This window comes from Ursus arctos, unplaced genomic scaffold (genome assembly GCF_023065955.2).
Source record: "Ursus arctos isolate Adak ecotype North America unplaced genomic scaffold, UrsArc2.0 scaffold_28, whole genome shotgun sequence".
Taxonomy (NCBI): domain Eukaryota; kingdom Metazoa; phylum Chordata; class Mammalia; order Carnivora; family Ursidae; genus Ursus; species Ursus arctos.
This window is the reverse complement of record NW_026622963.1, coordinates 16,233,967-16,248,689: the sequence shown is the minus strand read 5'-3', so window position 1 is coordinate 16,248,689 and position 14,723 is coordinate 16,233,967. Positions and strand designations below refer to the sequence as shown.

The 14,723-nt window shown below is 36.1% G+C and overlaps 1 protein-coding gene across 11 annotated transcripts in view; it reads right to left on the bottom strand.

Annotated features, from left to right (window-relative positions):
- Nucleotides 1–5,371: 5,371 nt before the first annotated feature.
- The window catches only part of UBE3A (ubiquitin protein ligase E3A), a 97,292-nt gene continuing 87,940 nt past the window's right edge, over nt 5,372–14,723 (bottom strand). For all 11 annotated transcript variants that reach the window (XM_057303596.1, XM_048221261.2, XM_044388348.3 and 8 more), the window contains 2 exons: nt 8,780–8,923; nt 5,372–7,776 (listed from right to left, as the gene is read on the bottom strand). In XM_057303596.1, the coding sequence (XP_057159579.1) occupies nt 7,656–7,776; nt 8,780–8,923 (265 nt within the window). In that variant the 3' untranslated portion in view covers nt 5,372–7,655. The remainder of the gene's footprint in view (nt 7,777–8,779; nt 8,924–14,723) is intronic.

The following is a 14,723-nucleotide window of genomic DNA, read 5'->3' as shown; positions in this document are numbered from 1 at the left end:
GTGCCTTTTATTCAGTTGTCATAGGCCCTGTCAGCCACATCTTACCGAAGGACCCTTTCCAGGAAGAGTCAAGTACCATCCTTGTGTTCCCCAAATCTAAAGATCACAGTGTCAAGGTCTCCAATTAGTTATTTTGAAACATACCTCACTGAGTTTAGGATGAAGAAAAGCCTCCAACTCATTCTATGAAACCAGTACTACCCTGATATCAAAACCAAAGATATAACAAGAAAACTACAGACCAATATTTCTTATCAACACAGATACAAATACTCTAAAAAAAAAAATACTAGCAAACCAAATCCAGCAGCATATAGAAAGATTTGTGTACCATGGACAGGTAGGATTATCTCATGAATGCAAGGTTGGTTCAATCCATCAATGTAATAATATACCCCTTTAGATGCCGAAGCTTTTGAAATCCAATATCCTTTCTTGATAAAAACACTCAACAAATTAGGACTAGAAGAAAATTTCCTCAACCTGAAGCATCTATGAAAAACTCACAGCTAACATCACACTCGATAGTTAAAGACTGAATGTTTTCCTCCTAAAATCAAGAATAAGACAAAGATGTCTGTTCTTGCCACTTCTATTCAATATTATACTAGAAGTGCTAGCTAGGCACTTAGGCAAGAACAAGCAAAAAGAATCCAGAGTGGAAAGGAAGAAGTAAAACTATTTCTATTCACAGATGCATGATGCTGTTTGTACAAACTCCGAAGGAAGGAAGGAAGGAAGGAAGGAAGGAAGGAAGGAAATCAATATACAATAATCATTTATATTTTATATACTAGCAATTAGCAATCCAAAAATGAACTTCAGAAAACAATTCTGTTTATAGTAGCATCAAAAATAACAAATTAGGAAAATATCTAACCAAAGAAGCCAAGACTTGTACACTGAAATCTATAAAACATCAATGAAAAAAATTAAGGACCTGAACAAATGGAGAGACATCCCATGTTCATGGATTGGAAACCTTTATATTGTTAAAATAGCAATATTCCCTGTAAACACAACACAATCCCTATCAAAATTCCAGTTGTGTGTTTTGTTGATTATAAAATTCATAAGGAACTGCAAGGGACCTCAAATAGACAAAATGATCTTGGAAAGGAACAAAGATGGGGGACTGTCACATCCCAAATTCAAAACCTAGCTATAGTAATTAAGCTATGATAATCAAGACAGTGTGGTACTGGCATAAGGACAGACATATAGATCAATGGAATAAAATTGCAAGTCCAAAAATAAAGTCTAATATTTACAATCAATTACTTCTCAATAATGGTGCCAAGACCATTCATATGGAAACAAGTCTTTCAACAACTGTGCTTGGACAACTGGACATCCATATGCCAAAGAACAAAGCTGGACTCCTACAACATACAATATCCAAAAAATGGATCAAAGACCTAAAACTATAAGACACTTAAAAGAAAACAGGTATGACTTGCAGTAGGTTATTTTTTTCTTTTATCAAAAAAAAAAAAAAAAAAAAAAGGAGAGAGAGAGAGAATTTGGACATCACCAAAATTGAAAACTTAAGTGCTTCAAAGAGCACCACCCAGAAAATGAAAATACTATCCAAAGAATGGGGGAAAAATTTGCAAGTAATTTATCTGGTAAGGAACTTGCATCTAGAATAAATAATTCAGTAATAAAAAGAACCCAATTAAGAAATGGGCAAAGGATATGAATAGACATTTCTCCAAAGATGAACAAATGACCAAAAGCACATGAAAAGATGCTCAACCTTATTAGTCATTAAGGAAATACAAATCAAAACCATGAAATGCATCACCTCCACCAGGATGGCTAGAATAAAAATGTCAATAATAACTGTTGGCTATGATGTAGAGAAATTGGAACTCTCACTGTTGATGGAAATGTCAAATAGTACAGCCACTTTGAAAAAGTTTGATAGTTCCTTGAAAGGAGTAGGCATACGACCCAGCAATTTCACTCCTATGTACATAGCCAAAAGAAATAGAAACTTATATCCACATAGAAACCTGTACACAAATGTTCATAGTAGTATTTATAATAGCCAACAAACAGTAATAATGCAAATATCCATCACGTGAGTGCACGAAAATATGGTATATCAATACAATGAAATATTATTCAGCCATAAAAAGGAATGAAATACTGATACAGGCTACAACATAGATGTACCTTGAAAACAGTGTTCTAAGAGAAAAGTCAGATACAAAAGGCCACATATTATACGATTCCATTGATGTGGAATGTCCCAAACAGGCGAATCTATAGACAGAAAGATTAGTGATTACCAGGGGCTTTGGTGTGTGTGTGTGGGGGGGGGGGGGGGAGGCATTGGGGAAACTATTGAGGATAGAATAAACAGTCCCTCCTAATGGGTAGAGGATTTTTTTTTTTTTAACGGTGATAAAAATGCTCCATGTATAATGGTGATGATTGCAATTTTGTGAATATTCTAAAAGCCATTAAGTGCACATTTTAAAAGGGTGAATTTTGTTACGTGGATTTTATCTTAATTAAAACAAAAACAAAAATTAGGGAAGTACCCCTCCTCCACTTTGAGGTGGATGAGGGAGGGTCAACTCCTGCAAAAGATATCATAATTATCTCCAACCTCTCAATGGACTCATTTTAATTGGCAAATATTGAGAGAATTTATCTTAGTCTCTCTTACACCAGGTTGTCAAGCATCTATATCTCAATTTCATTGAATCCTAATAACTAGCAATGAGGTGGGCTTGGGTATGATAATCCAAGGTGAGGGAAGGATGGGGCCAGGACCCAGAGTCATTTGACACTGAAGGTTGTACCCTTGACAGCTGTGTACCATTTACCAGACACATGCTTATCCCATTTTCTATGGTTTTCTAAAGACCAGAAGATAGCTAGGATAATTATTCCAGGTCCTGTTCAAATGAACCTAAGAATCCTGACTTGTGGGTTGATTTGTTGGATGGTTGAATGGTTATGAGGTTCTGGATAAACAGGCAATCATTCATTGTGGTGCTTCATTTAGTATAAAAGGCAGGGTTTGGTAGAGGATTGTTCCTTCATAGACATGAGGGGCTGGCCACAGTGAGGTGGTGTAAGATGCCTGCCCCTATCTCCAATGGGAGAGGAGTGTGGCCACAGACAACGTGTATGCACAGAGGCTCCTTGTTGTGAGAGCACATCCAAAGCGTAAGGCTGAGGAAGTCACACAATCTTGCTCTCAAGGACATCTGTCCTTTTCATCCTTTCCCTCTTACTGTCTTTCCATGGGTTGGAACAGTCAGATCCAGGGGAGCCACTTCCTCCAGAAGCAAGTCCTTTAGCCACAAACATTTAAATATTTAATAATAATAAAAAAAAAACCAAACAAAACTTTTTTGAGGGGGGAGAAGTGACAGGAGACAAGGAGAAAGAGGTCATCTTTAGTGAAAAAACAGGAAGCTTCATTGTAGGCTGAGCCATTTTTTAATCATCCAAGTGGTGACAAGCTGGTTGAAAGATGATTAAAAAAACCACAATCTTTATCATGAATGTGCTCACATCCTGGGTAACGGTTATGTGTGGGTGGGGGGGGGGGGAAGACGGAGTGAAAACCCTGGGTACTCCTCACTGTTTAAATAAGGAATGTGCCCCAGGGAGCGGAACTACCATGGGAGTGTGGGTTGCTGCGAGGTCACACAGACACTTGGGGCTCCATGTTGGTGGTTCAGGAAGTTCTTATGGGTGAAGTGCTTTTTAAATTTTCGTTTTGAAGGGTACTTGAGGATATGAAATAATTCTCAACTGAAGATGCTGGGTGGAGATGCAGGGAGAGAAGTGCCTATAACTGATGGCAAATTGGAAAAGCATTTGGGGCCCAGGTTACGGAAGGCTTTGGATGCCATGCTTGAAGAATATTCAAAGGGGAGCAAATTTTGAAGCGGAGGATATTTAAATTAACAAAATTGTTTTAGCAGAATGAGAAAGATTGGAAGAGGTGGTTATACTCAGGGCCGTTAGTTAGGAAGCTATTAAAAGCAACCAGGTGATTCAATGGACCAGGGCCTGAAAGGAAGTATGATGAACAACTGGGGAGACTGGGGGGCGGGGGAAGGAATTGATACACGCTGTGGCAGCTGAGGGATGAGGGATTTCGATGACTGGGTTGACAGTGATCCTTTTAAGGAAGAAACAAGTAACAAGTAGGTAGAGATGCAAGATGAAATTTGATATTAACTTTGAGGTACCAGAACGATTATCCTGGGGATAGGGTCTGAGCAAAAAATATGGATTTAGTCAAGAATCTTCTGGAGTGGTTGAGGTTGACCAGAGAGAACTGGACGAGACAAGAACTTTAAGTAGAATTATAGTATCCATCCAAGATCTGAATGGTATACACCCAACTGAAAAAGGAACAGAGTAGCAAATTAAGTTCGAGGTGTTGGGAAGGTTACACAGTTCACACTGGCAATTGAAGAGGTTATGAGTTTCCTTCAGGAGAGCATTTTCAGTGGCACAGAAATGGATTAGCAGCATTTCTCACAGTGAGACATTTGCATCAAAATCTTCAGCGTTTAACAAAGGCCAACCTACTGGATTTGAACAGGGAAGGGGGAAAAGCCTTGGGACTTTGAATTTGTTAATACAGCCTTCCCCAGGAAATTCTTTATAGAGTAACAACACAGAGTAGAAGATGAGAGGGAACAAATAGAAGTTTGTTTTAATTCTTTGGTGGCTCAGGGAAGGGGTGTGAAGGGTAAATGATCCTCAAGGAGCTGACAGAGGTTAAAAAAGAAATATATATATAGAGACAGAGAGAGAGGGAGAGAGAATGTGTATGTGTGAGAGAGCAGGTAAGGGGATCAAGACTACAAATAAAGTAGCCTTGGGAAAACAATCCTTCTCCTAAGAGACTCTTATGAAATTCCTGAAAACCCAAAAGGGGCCTGAAATGCCAGGAGTTGTGTTCTTATAGGAACAGGGAGTGATGCTGCTAGATCACAACCAACGAATGAACATCAGCAAGTTCAGTTTGAAACCTCATTTTCAAGGTTTTGTTTTTTGGATATTTACCTCCCTACACAGGTATGCATTCCAAAATAAAGCTAGGGAAGTTGGAGTTGTATGTTATCACACAATTAACCACAACCTAGGAAAGTAGTATAGAGGGCGAGGAAATGCAACTCATTTGCTGAAGCTGCCAGGCTCCCGAAAAGTTTGACAGCAGGTTGTATTTTTATGTTGTATGTTTGAAATTTTCTAAAATAGTAAAACGTAAAAGAAAGCTTCTATTTCATTTGGAAAGCTAATTATTTTAGTTTATGGTTCATTTTTTCCCCCAGAGCTTCCTGCAGACTGTGGGCTGATTCACAGATAACCAAAATATGTAAGAGTGTCCAGACAAAAAAGTACTTTAATAATAAGACATTTAGGGTAGAAGAAGTAGTCATTATAGTCAAGATTTCTGTTTTCCTCTTACTTGAGATATTGTTCAATGGCATTCTAGTAAACAGTAGTGAACAGGAGGCAATGGTAAGAGAAGTGGTAACATGCCCAGGATAATTAATTACTAAGCAAGTGAGAGCAGCTAGTATGGACAACCAATGACTTTTTCTCTTAAAATATTTTTAAGGGTAGGTTTATTTTGAACTGTTTGTTAAAAGTCTATTTGATGTGAATTCTATATCTGATAACCTATACTCAATTACCATTCACAAACTTCATACAGATATGTTAATACAATTATAGAACTTCAATACTGTGATAATAGAACTTGAGAACTGAAGAGCACACATTTCTTCACGAATTTATTATATAAAATGCCCCCAGAGTATTTGATTTCTCTCCTTCTTTCATTATACACAAGCACATGGATGAGACGCTCTTTAAGATGACTGTAGTATCATGAGAGTCCCTTGCATCAAGGTAGTGTACATACCTTAACAGTGTTCTAAAGGCTGGCCCAGAAAACAACAACAACAAAAAAGTTACCTTATCACAGGAAAGCACTGTTTTCTTTTTCCTCTAAATTATGATGAAAAATGTCACTGTTTTATTTAGCATTATGGTACATAACAGATCTGTCTCAATTACTAAAATAATTAAAATAATCCTGAAAGATATCCTTTTTCCCCTCCAGTGATTTGAAAAGCTGTATTTTTCCTGCCAATTTCAAACAAATTATCAGGTTGATCTATCGTAGTCTGTTAAAACAATCATCAAAGCACAAGCTCAGCACATTAGCTGTATGTAGCTTGCAGTAAAAGGATATAACCGTATGTCTCTCCTCAGTTAAAAATACATAATCCTTTTATTTTATATTGCAATAAAAGAAATTAACATCACAGACACAGAAGACTAGAAAGGGGAAACTACTTACTTCTGAATGTCCAGTAATTTAAAACTATTTGTACTTTTCCACAGTACATGAAAGTAAAATTTAACACTTTTTGAAGTAAAACTTAATCTTTGGGGATATACAATGTAAATAGGACTTAAGAGTAATAGTTCCATTCATTTCCAGGTCTGCTTAATGTATGATTAAGTAAAACAAGGCACAATAGCCATCCTTTCCATTATGTTGCAACACTGATCATGTGCCTTGATAAAATGGCTGATTAGACAAGATGATGGCAACATGAAGGGAAGACTTTGGATTGTCTATTTAAAATGCAGGTAATAAGTAATTAATAAAAAATTTATTTTAAGTGCACTTTCACATGCTTTGCGTTTATAATAAACAACAAACTTCCTAGCCTTCTTGCAACAGGCTTGACTACCATTTCTTTTGGCCAAATGCACTTTTCCCCAGTAAACTTAAAACAACAACAACAACAATAACAACAACGACAACAAAATAATCCCTGTCCTTTCATATACTAAGAAAGAGGATTGGCTACTGAAACAGTTCATTGCAAGACACATGAAGACGACATACTGTGGCATGAGTTGTTTTTAATTTGTTGTGCTGTTACTAAAGTAAAGTTCTGAGGGCTGCAGTTAAAACATTCCAAGTTCTCCCTTCCATCTTTATTGATTTCAAGATTTTGCACAGAAAACTCTTTGGGGACTAGAACAGCAGCAATTGCATCACACTGTTTTCAAGACTTCAAGTTTCAAAGCAAATTGTTTAAAAAAAAAAAAAAAGAAAAACAACACAGTTCCTGATTTGCGTTAGATACAGGGACGAAAATAGCACATACTTGAAGGTTACACAGTCTACAAATGGTGGCAATATTTTCCTTGGGAGAGTAGTTTTGTTGGTATATATTTTTTAAATACTCAAAAAGGCTCAACTTCAAGCAGTAATAAACACAAGCAAAAGTGATTTAACCCTTAAAATAAATATTCAGAAAAACCTCTCTGTACATACAAGTGAAAGAATAAGTAACACTTTCACGCAAAAAAAAAAAAAAAATTAATAATAATAAAGGATTTGTTCATATAAGTAGCTGAAATCTGCTGTTCCAGCCCACATATCCCCAATAAAGAAGGGAGGCACAGACATAGGTGACTACTGTGGTTCACTATCTTACAGCCTTTTTGTACTGGGACACTATCACCACCAATTTTATCCCTCTTGTTATATTTATTAAAATTTTAAATTTCTTTTTCTTTTCCTTTTTTTTTCATTTTTCTTTTTTATCTTTTTCTTTTCTTTTTTTTTTTTTTTCTTTTTTTTACAGCATGCCAAATCCTTTGGCGTAAGTGATGGCCTTCAACAATCTTTCTTTAAGTTTTTCTTTGCTTGAATATTCCGGCAGTAAAAGGACATTAAAGCAAGTATGAGATGTAGGTAACCTAAACAGAGAGAAGGGGGAAAAATAGGAAAATAAATCATGGAGAATATGCGCAGTATTAAAAAATCCTTTTAGATGGTATGTATAGTTGAGATGGTTTGCAATGCAGAGTACACATTAATGAAACCCATAAACTTTTTGTTTTTCCTGTGCAACTACCAAATATCAGTTTATCTATTATTTAATACTAATGATGATGATGATGACTGATAACATATTATATCCACTGAGTTATTATGACATACCAGATATTGTTTTAGGTATTCAACTGTTAGATCTCATTTAACTAAATCTTCTCACAATAAACCTATCATTATTCCCACTACAGAGTTGACATCACTGAGAAGTTAATTTACTCTAAGATGGAGATAATACTCAAACCTGGTTTTCGAGATGTCAAAGTCTGTGTTCTTTAATGCCAGTTGGAAATATTCTTGGGAATATGTTTATATAAATGACTTAATAACAAATATAAATAAATTTACATTAAAGCTATTATACATCAAAATAATGTGGAAAACTGTAATAGAAATGTCTCCATTCAAACCCTTAAATATGCTACTGTTCATGTATGACACTTACTCAACAAAAACGTTAACTTTTACAATGAAGAAAGAAAATTCAAGGTCAAGATTATGAAGTTGGATTCAAATGTTAAGATTATGAAATCTAGTGCTGAACAATTTTCTGAGCCTCAATTTAACCATTCTTAAATAGATTACATAATATGGCTTTCAATTAAAAAAACTCTGAACTAAAAACTGGATGAATCATATCAATTTGCAAAATTCCAAATCAAGTGAGCCCTGTAACAGTTTAGAACTAGGCCAGTGTTTTAAATATTTCCTCAAACAACAGTAGCAAAATATTCTCTGAACTACTAGTTCATATGATTTGGAGAGCTCCATGTAAAACTCTACAGTGCTCAGAAGCTCCTGGGCAGTTCCCATGTGCGTGATATGGAATGTACGGTTTTTGGTATATAGTCACAACTTAATAATTACCTTTCTGTGTCTGGGCCATTTTTGGCTATAATCATCTTTAATTTTCCTAGTCCGCCCACAGGTGCTCTGTCTGTGCCTGTTGTAAACTGCAAGAAAAGTCTTTTCTGCTCATCTGTAAATGAATGAACGATTTCCCAGAACTCCCTAATGAGAAAAGATAAGAGTACTAATTTTAGTTTGGCATTCATTTATAACTAGTACTAATATGAGTTTATGATTTATTAAAACCGTATTAGAGAGATAACTTGGAAGTTATATCAGAAATCCTAAACATTCATTCCTGTTGGTCAAGGAGCTACAAATTACTTATGCAAATTTATCTCATGGAAATACTTAAAAGCATAGTTCATGGTGACATTACCTAGAACAGTAAAAACTGGTAAACCGAAGTGTCCAATAACAGGAAATAATTATGAAAACTATGGTATACTCATACTGTATAATCAGTAACAAACAAAAGACAAACCCAAAACCCAATCGTGTGAATTGAAAATATGAGATTTTGGGGGGAAAAGGTGATAAAGATTAAGGTCAAAATTAAAAAAAAACATACACAAACATTCGTAATAGTAGGCATACGTTTTTTATATAAACCAGAACACTTGTTTTGTCACTGTGGAAGTGGGGATGGGGATAATTTTGATATTTCTGCTATATGCAATGATTTAGTCCCTGGCATTCCTAATACCTATGTGATAAAAGTCATGTTGTTATAGCGATGCTTGTTATACTCATTCTAAAAACAAAATGCAATTCATTAAGAGCAATCTTGGCATGCTTGTCTGAATAATGAGGTATCCATAAATTTAACATATGCACTAATCCTCAGCTAGAAAAATTTCAAGATTTTAGAAAAAAATGTTAATTGGTCAAGGAATACATTTTAATATTTATTTGAAAAGCTCTTTCCAGAATCTTGGCAGAGAACATCACACTTCCTACATGTGTAATTATAATTCTAGTTTCTGATATCCTAGTATTCCAGTACACAATTTCTATTATTAAAATGCGGGCATTTTTGTTGGTGCAATGCCAATGCTTCTAACAGGGTTAACAGCTTTATTAGACTTCCTGGCTCTCCTTCAATGTCTTCCCACTTCTTTTCCCTGACATTCTAACATCCTCCTCAGTTCCTACAAACCTCCCATTCACCTAGAGAAAACAATAAAGAACTACATCATAACAACAGAAAATTAGACATGGAACTTGCAGATGCATTTTTCAGGAAGAACTAAAATCATTCCACCGTCTAGATCATTCCTACTGGGTGGCTGACAAGAAAAGGTAAGTCTCCTGTGTCCCAGAGCTCTCTACCAGGGCAGAATGGCTCCCTTGCAAATGGGTGGTAATCAAGTCTTCTCACACTGTAAGAGTGCTCTGAAGCCTAACTGAACCAGCCACACCTGAAAAGGCAGATAGAAGGGTACCCTGACCAGTTTGCCTACATTATTTATTTATTTATTTGGTTCTTTCTATAATTTAAAATTAGAATTTAAAATACTGGGGTTACTATCAGTTTATATAATGAAAACATTTACTGGGCAAAATTCTTCTCTTCCTGTAAGTGCTATGTTCTATATTAAAATTCTGAATTAGGAACAACTATTTAGAAAACTGAAAATGAAAAAAAGCTTCTGTATTTCTACACTAAGTGGCAGCTTTATGGGTCATATCCCATTTACATCACCTAAAACCTATTCAGATCAAAAAGGAGAGAAAATCCAATAAAAACACCCATAACCTAAGCTTAGATTAAAACTAGGAAAACAGAGCAGCAAACTCCCAACTGACATTAAGTTATGAAGGGCAGAGCCCTACCCCAAGAGCGAACTACTAAGGAAATGTTAAGAGCACTGGCAACGGGGTGGCTAAAAGGGCAGGCCTTGGAAAAGTACCAGGGTAGAAATGACATATAGGCATGATGCCTGGAAGTGATGGGGAGCACCCTGGGAGACAGAGGTGCCCCTTGAAAGTAGCTTCGCTATAAAGGAATGGAAGCAGCTAATGAAAGAGGCCCTAATTAAACAAGTTAGAACTGAAGAATCAGAAGGTGCTAGGCCACATAACCATATATTAAAGAAACTGCTGTTACCCTAATAACAAAAGAGGGGACCATTTAATCAAGAGACCACTAACGCCACCCAAACTTCTCCCCACTCTACCATGAGATCTACTAATAGCAGGTCCAGAAAAACTCAACCAATAGAAACAGAAATCAAAGAAACAGAATTCCAAAATCCAAATAAAGGTATTATGAAACAAGTCCAGCAAATAAATAAGAAGCTAAATTATCTAGCAGAAAAAAAGTATACTTGAAAAATTCAGTGAAGAATGGAAAACCTTAATTCCCATATTCCAACATGAAGAGAAAATGCAACAGCAGATAGAAAAGAACGCCATTAATTAGAAATACAAAACTTAGACATGAACAAAACTGAAACAGAAATGAGAATACTTAAATACACTCAAGAAATATGCAAAATAAATTTGGAAACAGAAGGTTCACTTATAAGGTGACCAAAGGAAAAGTAGTCTGACCAAAATTTCTACTAGGGACACAGAGATTGGAAACAAAAGAACAAGAAAAAATATATATATTTGGAACATACATATGGAATAATCCATGTATGAGATGATTTACTGTGACATTACTTCTCATAGCAAAAGACTGGAAATAAACACTACATTCATGAATATTAATAATCTATATTGCTTTCACACAGTGACAGTATTCAGCCTTACAAAAGAACATGGAAGATATCTCCACATTGCTATGGAGTCATTTCCAGGATATAATGAAAAAAATTTCCTTGCTCTGTCCCCTGGAAGAAGTCTACATGCACTAATATTTAATAACAAAGGTCATACCTTTACCCCAAACTGACTTTTAAAGATGCCATTCCCCAATAATTTCTTATAAAAATGATTTATTTCAGGCTTAAGAGTTAAAACTGCTCAAGGTGAGCTAAAAATTTCAAAATGTAAAATGAAGTGATGTTAAAAGCATACCAAGACTAAGCAGTTTGAATATTACTAAGAATAATGACTGTGAAACACAATCAATATATAAAAATCCATCAGTTCAAAACAATATTCGGAAAGAGGAAAAAAAACAAAACCAAAAATGAAAACCCCCCCAAAAAAACAAAAAACAATTAAATGAACTCCAAACTCAACCGTCACTATTGAAATTATTACATTAACTTCTTACTCTAAAATATTTAATTACATTTTATTGTGCTTTTTCAGTAAAACTTTTACACAGTAATCAAATAGCAAACCTAATGAGGAAAAAGAATAGCAGGTATATATACAGAATGAACAGAAGAAATTTTTTTTCCCAATTACCATTTTGCAACCCCCAGGGAAACGATGGATTCAGGTAAGGATACTAACAGATACGAAAAATCAGAAGAAACATAGACTAAGGGGTTTAGGGAAGATGATGGTGGCACAGTTATTTTGTTTTCGGTTTTTTTCAATCTTCCTAATCTCTCCCATAAAATCAGAGCTAACTGGATGGAAAATGGAAGACCTACACATAACACCTCCAAAACTAGGTGACAAGATATCCTCCCACAAATTCTTCCATGTAAATGAAAAGGAACACACCACTGACAGCTAGAATACCTAGCTGGTATCCGTGTCACTGGGTGGCGAAGCAAAAGGAAGGCAACTGGTTTCTTACAGCCCTGGGAACAAGGGAACCTCAAAACCACCAACCCACTGGAAAGCACAGGCCAATTTGAGAAGACAGCTAAAAGAGAGTTATTCAATTTGTAGGCAAATGCAAGGGGATCATGATACAGTAAAAGGTCTGGGCCCTTAAAGCTCTCAAACACCAAAATTCCCTTCTAAAACTGAGGAGAAACTGCTGGAAATAAGGTCCAAATTCACCAAATCAAGAATAAAAAGGCCAAGAAAAATTCAAATAAATGTGGGAAAGGAGAGCAGAATAGGCAGTTTCAGAAGACACGAGGCTATACATTATGTACTTTTTTTTCTTTTTTAAAGCATTTTGCAAAAACAAAATGCACAGAGCTTTCCTGAAGCATGAAAACGCTGCCCTGGCCTATCTCTACCTCCTCCAAGCATGAGAAAATTCATCTCACTTAAGAAAAAAAAAGGCACAACAGAAAAAGATCACAAACACTAAGAGAGTTACTAAAAAGGAATAATATGTGCGTGTGTGCATGAGAATGATGTCTTTATAGAGAATAAAATTACACCGAGAGATCTGCCAACAAAACATATGAAAACTGGAAACAAACCTCAATGAAGCTAAAAATTTTTAAATAATAATAGAGGCTATGAAAGGGCAACTAAGAAACAAAATTTCAGAACAAGGGTAGTTAAAGAAAAGATTTTGGAAAATATGACAGAACTAGGGAGTAACTGTAAATAAAAAGAAAATAAATGTCAAATGGAGGAAACTAAAACTAATCTAGAGGAACCATAGGGATAAATAAGCACAATGATAATATCACAGAAATAGAAGATAAAAATTACTTGAATCAAAAAGAAAAGAAGCCATGCCTGACAGTCTCCTTCTCAACCCAGAGACACAGTTGGCAGGGGACATCTGCCACAATTGGTGCTGGCCTGGGAAGTGCTCCCCTTCTTGTGAGCCCCAGAGTGCCTCCTAACCCAGAGACACTGAATGGCCATCAGCATGAGCAAAGGGGATCCTGCCACAATAGGCACAGAGCCCAGGAAGAGCTCTCCAGCCCCATGGGCTTGAGACACCATGCAACGCAGCCTGGAGAAGCTATTCATTCGCATCCCTCAAGCAACACCACCATCATGGACCACAGGGAGCCCCCATGGAGTGAGACAAATAAAGCAGAGTAGTGCCACGAAGGCTCTGAAAACTAAATTTGTCACTGGAACTACAACCCACAAAAAGTATGCCAGGACCTGCATGCTACACTTGGAAGAGGATGACTGCCTGCTGAAGTAAAAAAGTGCAAATAGGACCCAGAATCTCCTAACGGACATAATCCAAAACTACAACACGAAGGAAGAAAATCAAGCGGTGTCAACACTTGGATGACTAAGATGTTGGAACTGGGGCACCTGGGTGGCTCAGTCAGTTAAGCGTTTGCCTTCGGCTCAGGTCATGATCTCAGGGTCCTGGGATCAAGCCGCGCATCAGGCTCTCTGCTTAGCGGGGAGTCTGCTCCTCCCTCTCCCTCTGTGCTCTCTCTCTCAAATAAATAAATAAAATCTTAAGAAAAAATAAGATGTTGGAATTACCCGACAAGGATTTTAATGCAGTCATCATAAAAATGATTTTACAAATAAAAGTTCTATTGTTTCACAAATGAAACAACAAAACATCTCACAAAAGAAACAGAAGTTATAATTAAAAAGAGGCAAATGCAAATTATAGGACTGAAAAACACAGTAAGAGAAAAATACTGGATGGACTCAACAGTAAAGATGACAGAGGATAAAAAACCGAATGAGAGGAAACTGGAAAACAAAAAAACAAAAACAAAACCAAACAGGTACTTGTGGAACAATGACAAATGACTGAACACTGGTAATACTAGAGGCCCAGAAAGAAAGGAGAGTGGGGCTGAAAAAGTATTTGAAGAAATAATGGCCGAAAACCTCCCATGTTGGGCAAAAAACCAACCCACAAATTGAAGAAGCTGAACAAACCCCAAATGGCATAAACAAAACCACTCTTCAGCAATAAAGCGGAAATAAAGATATCACCAGACAAAGGAAAACTACAAGAATTTGTCATTAGCAGACCGGTCTTTGAAGAATGACTAAAAGGAGTGACAGAAGATGGACTCTTAAAGCAAATGGAAAGAAAAAGAGAAATAGCAGAAATATAGGTATATACAACAGACTACCATTCTCATCAATTTTGTAAATCCTATGTGATGACAGATACAAAAATTATAGCATTAAATTATTATAGCACAAAAAT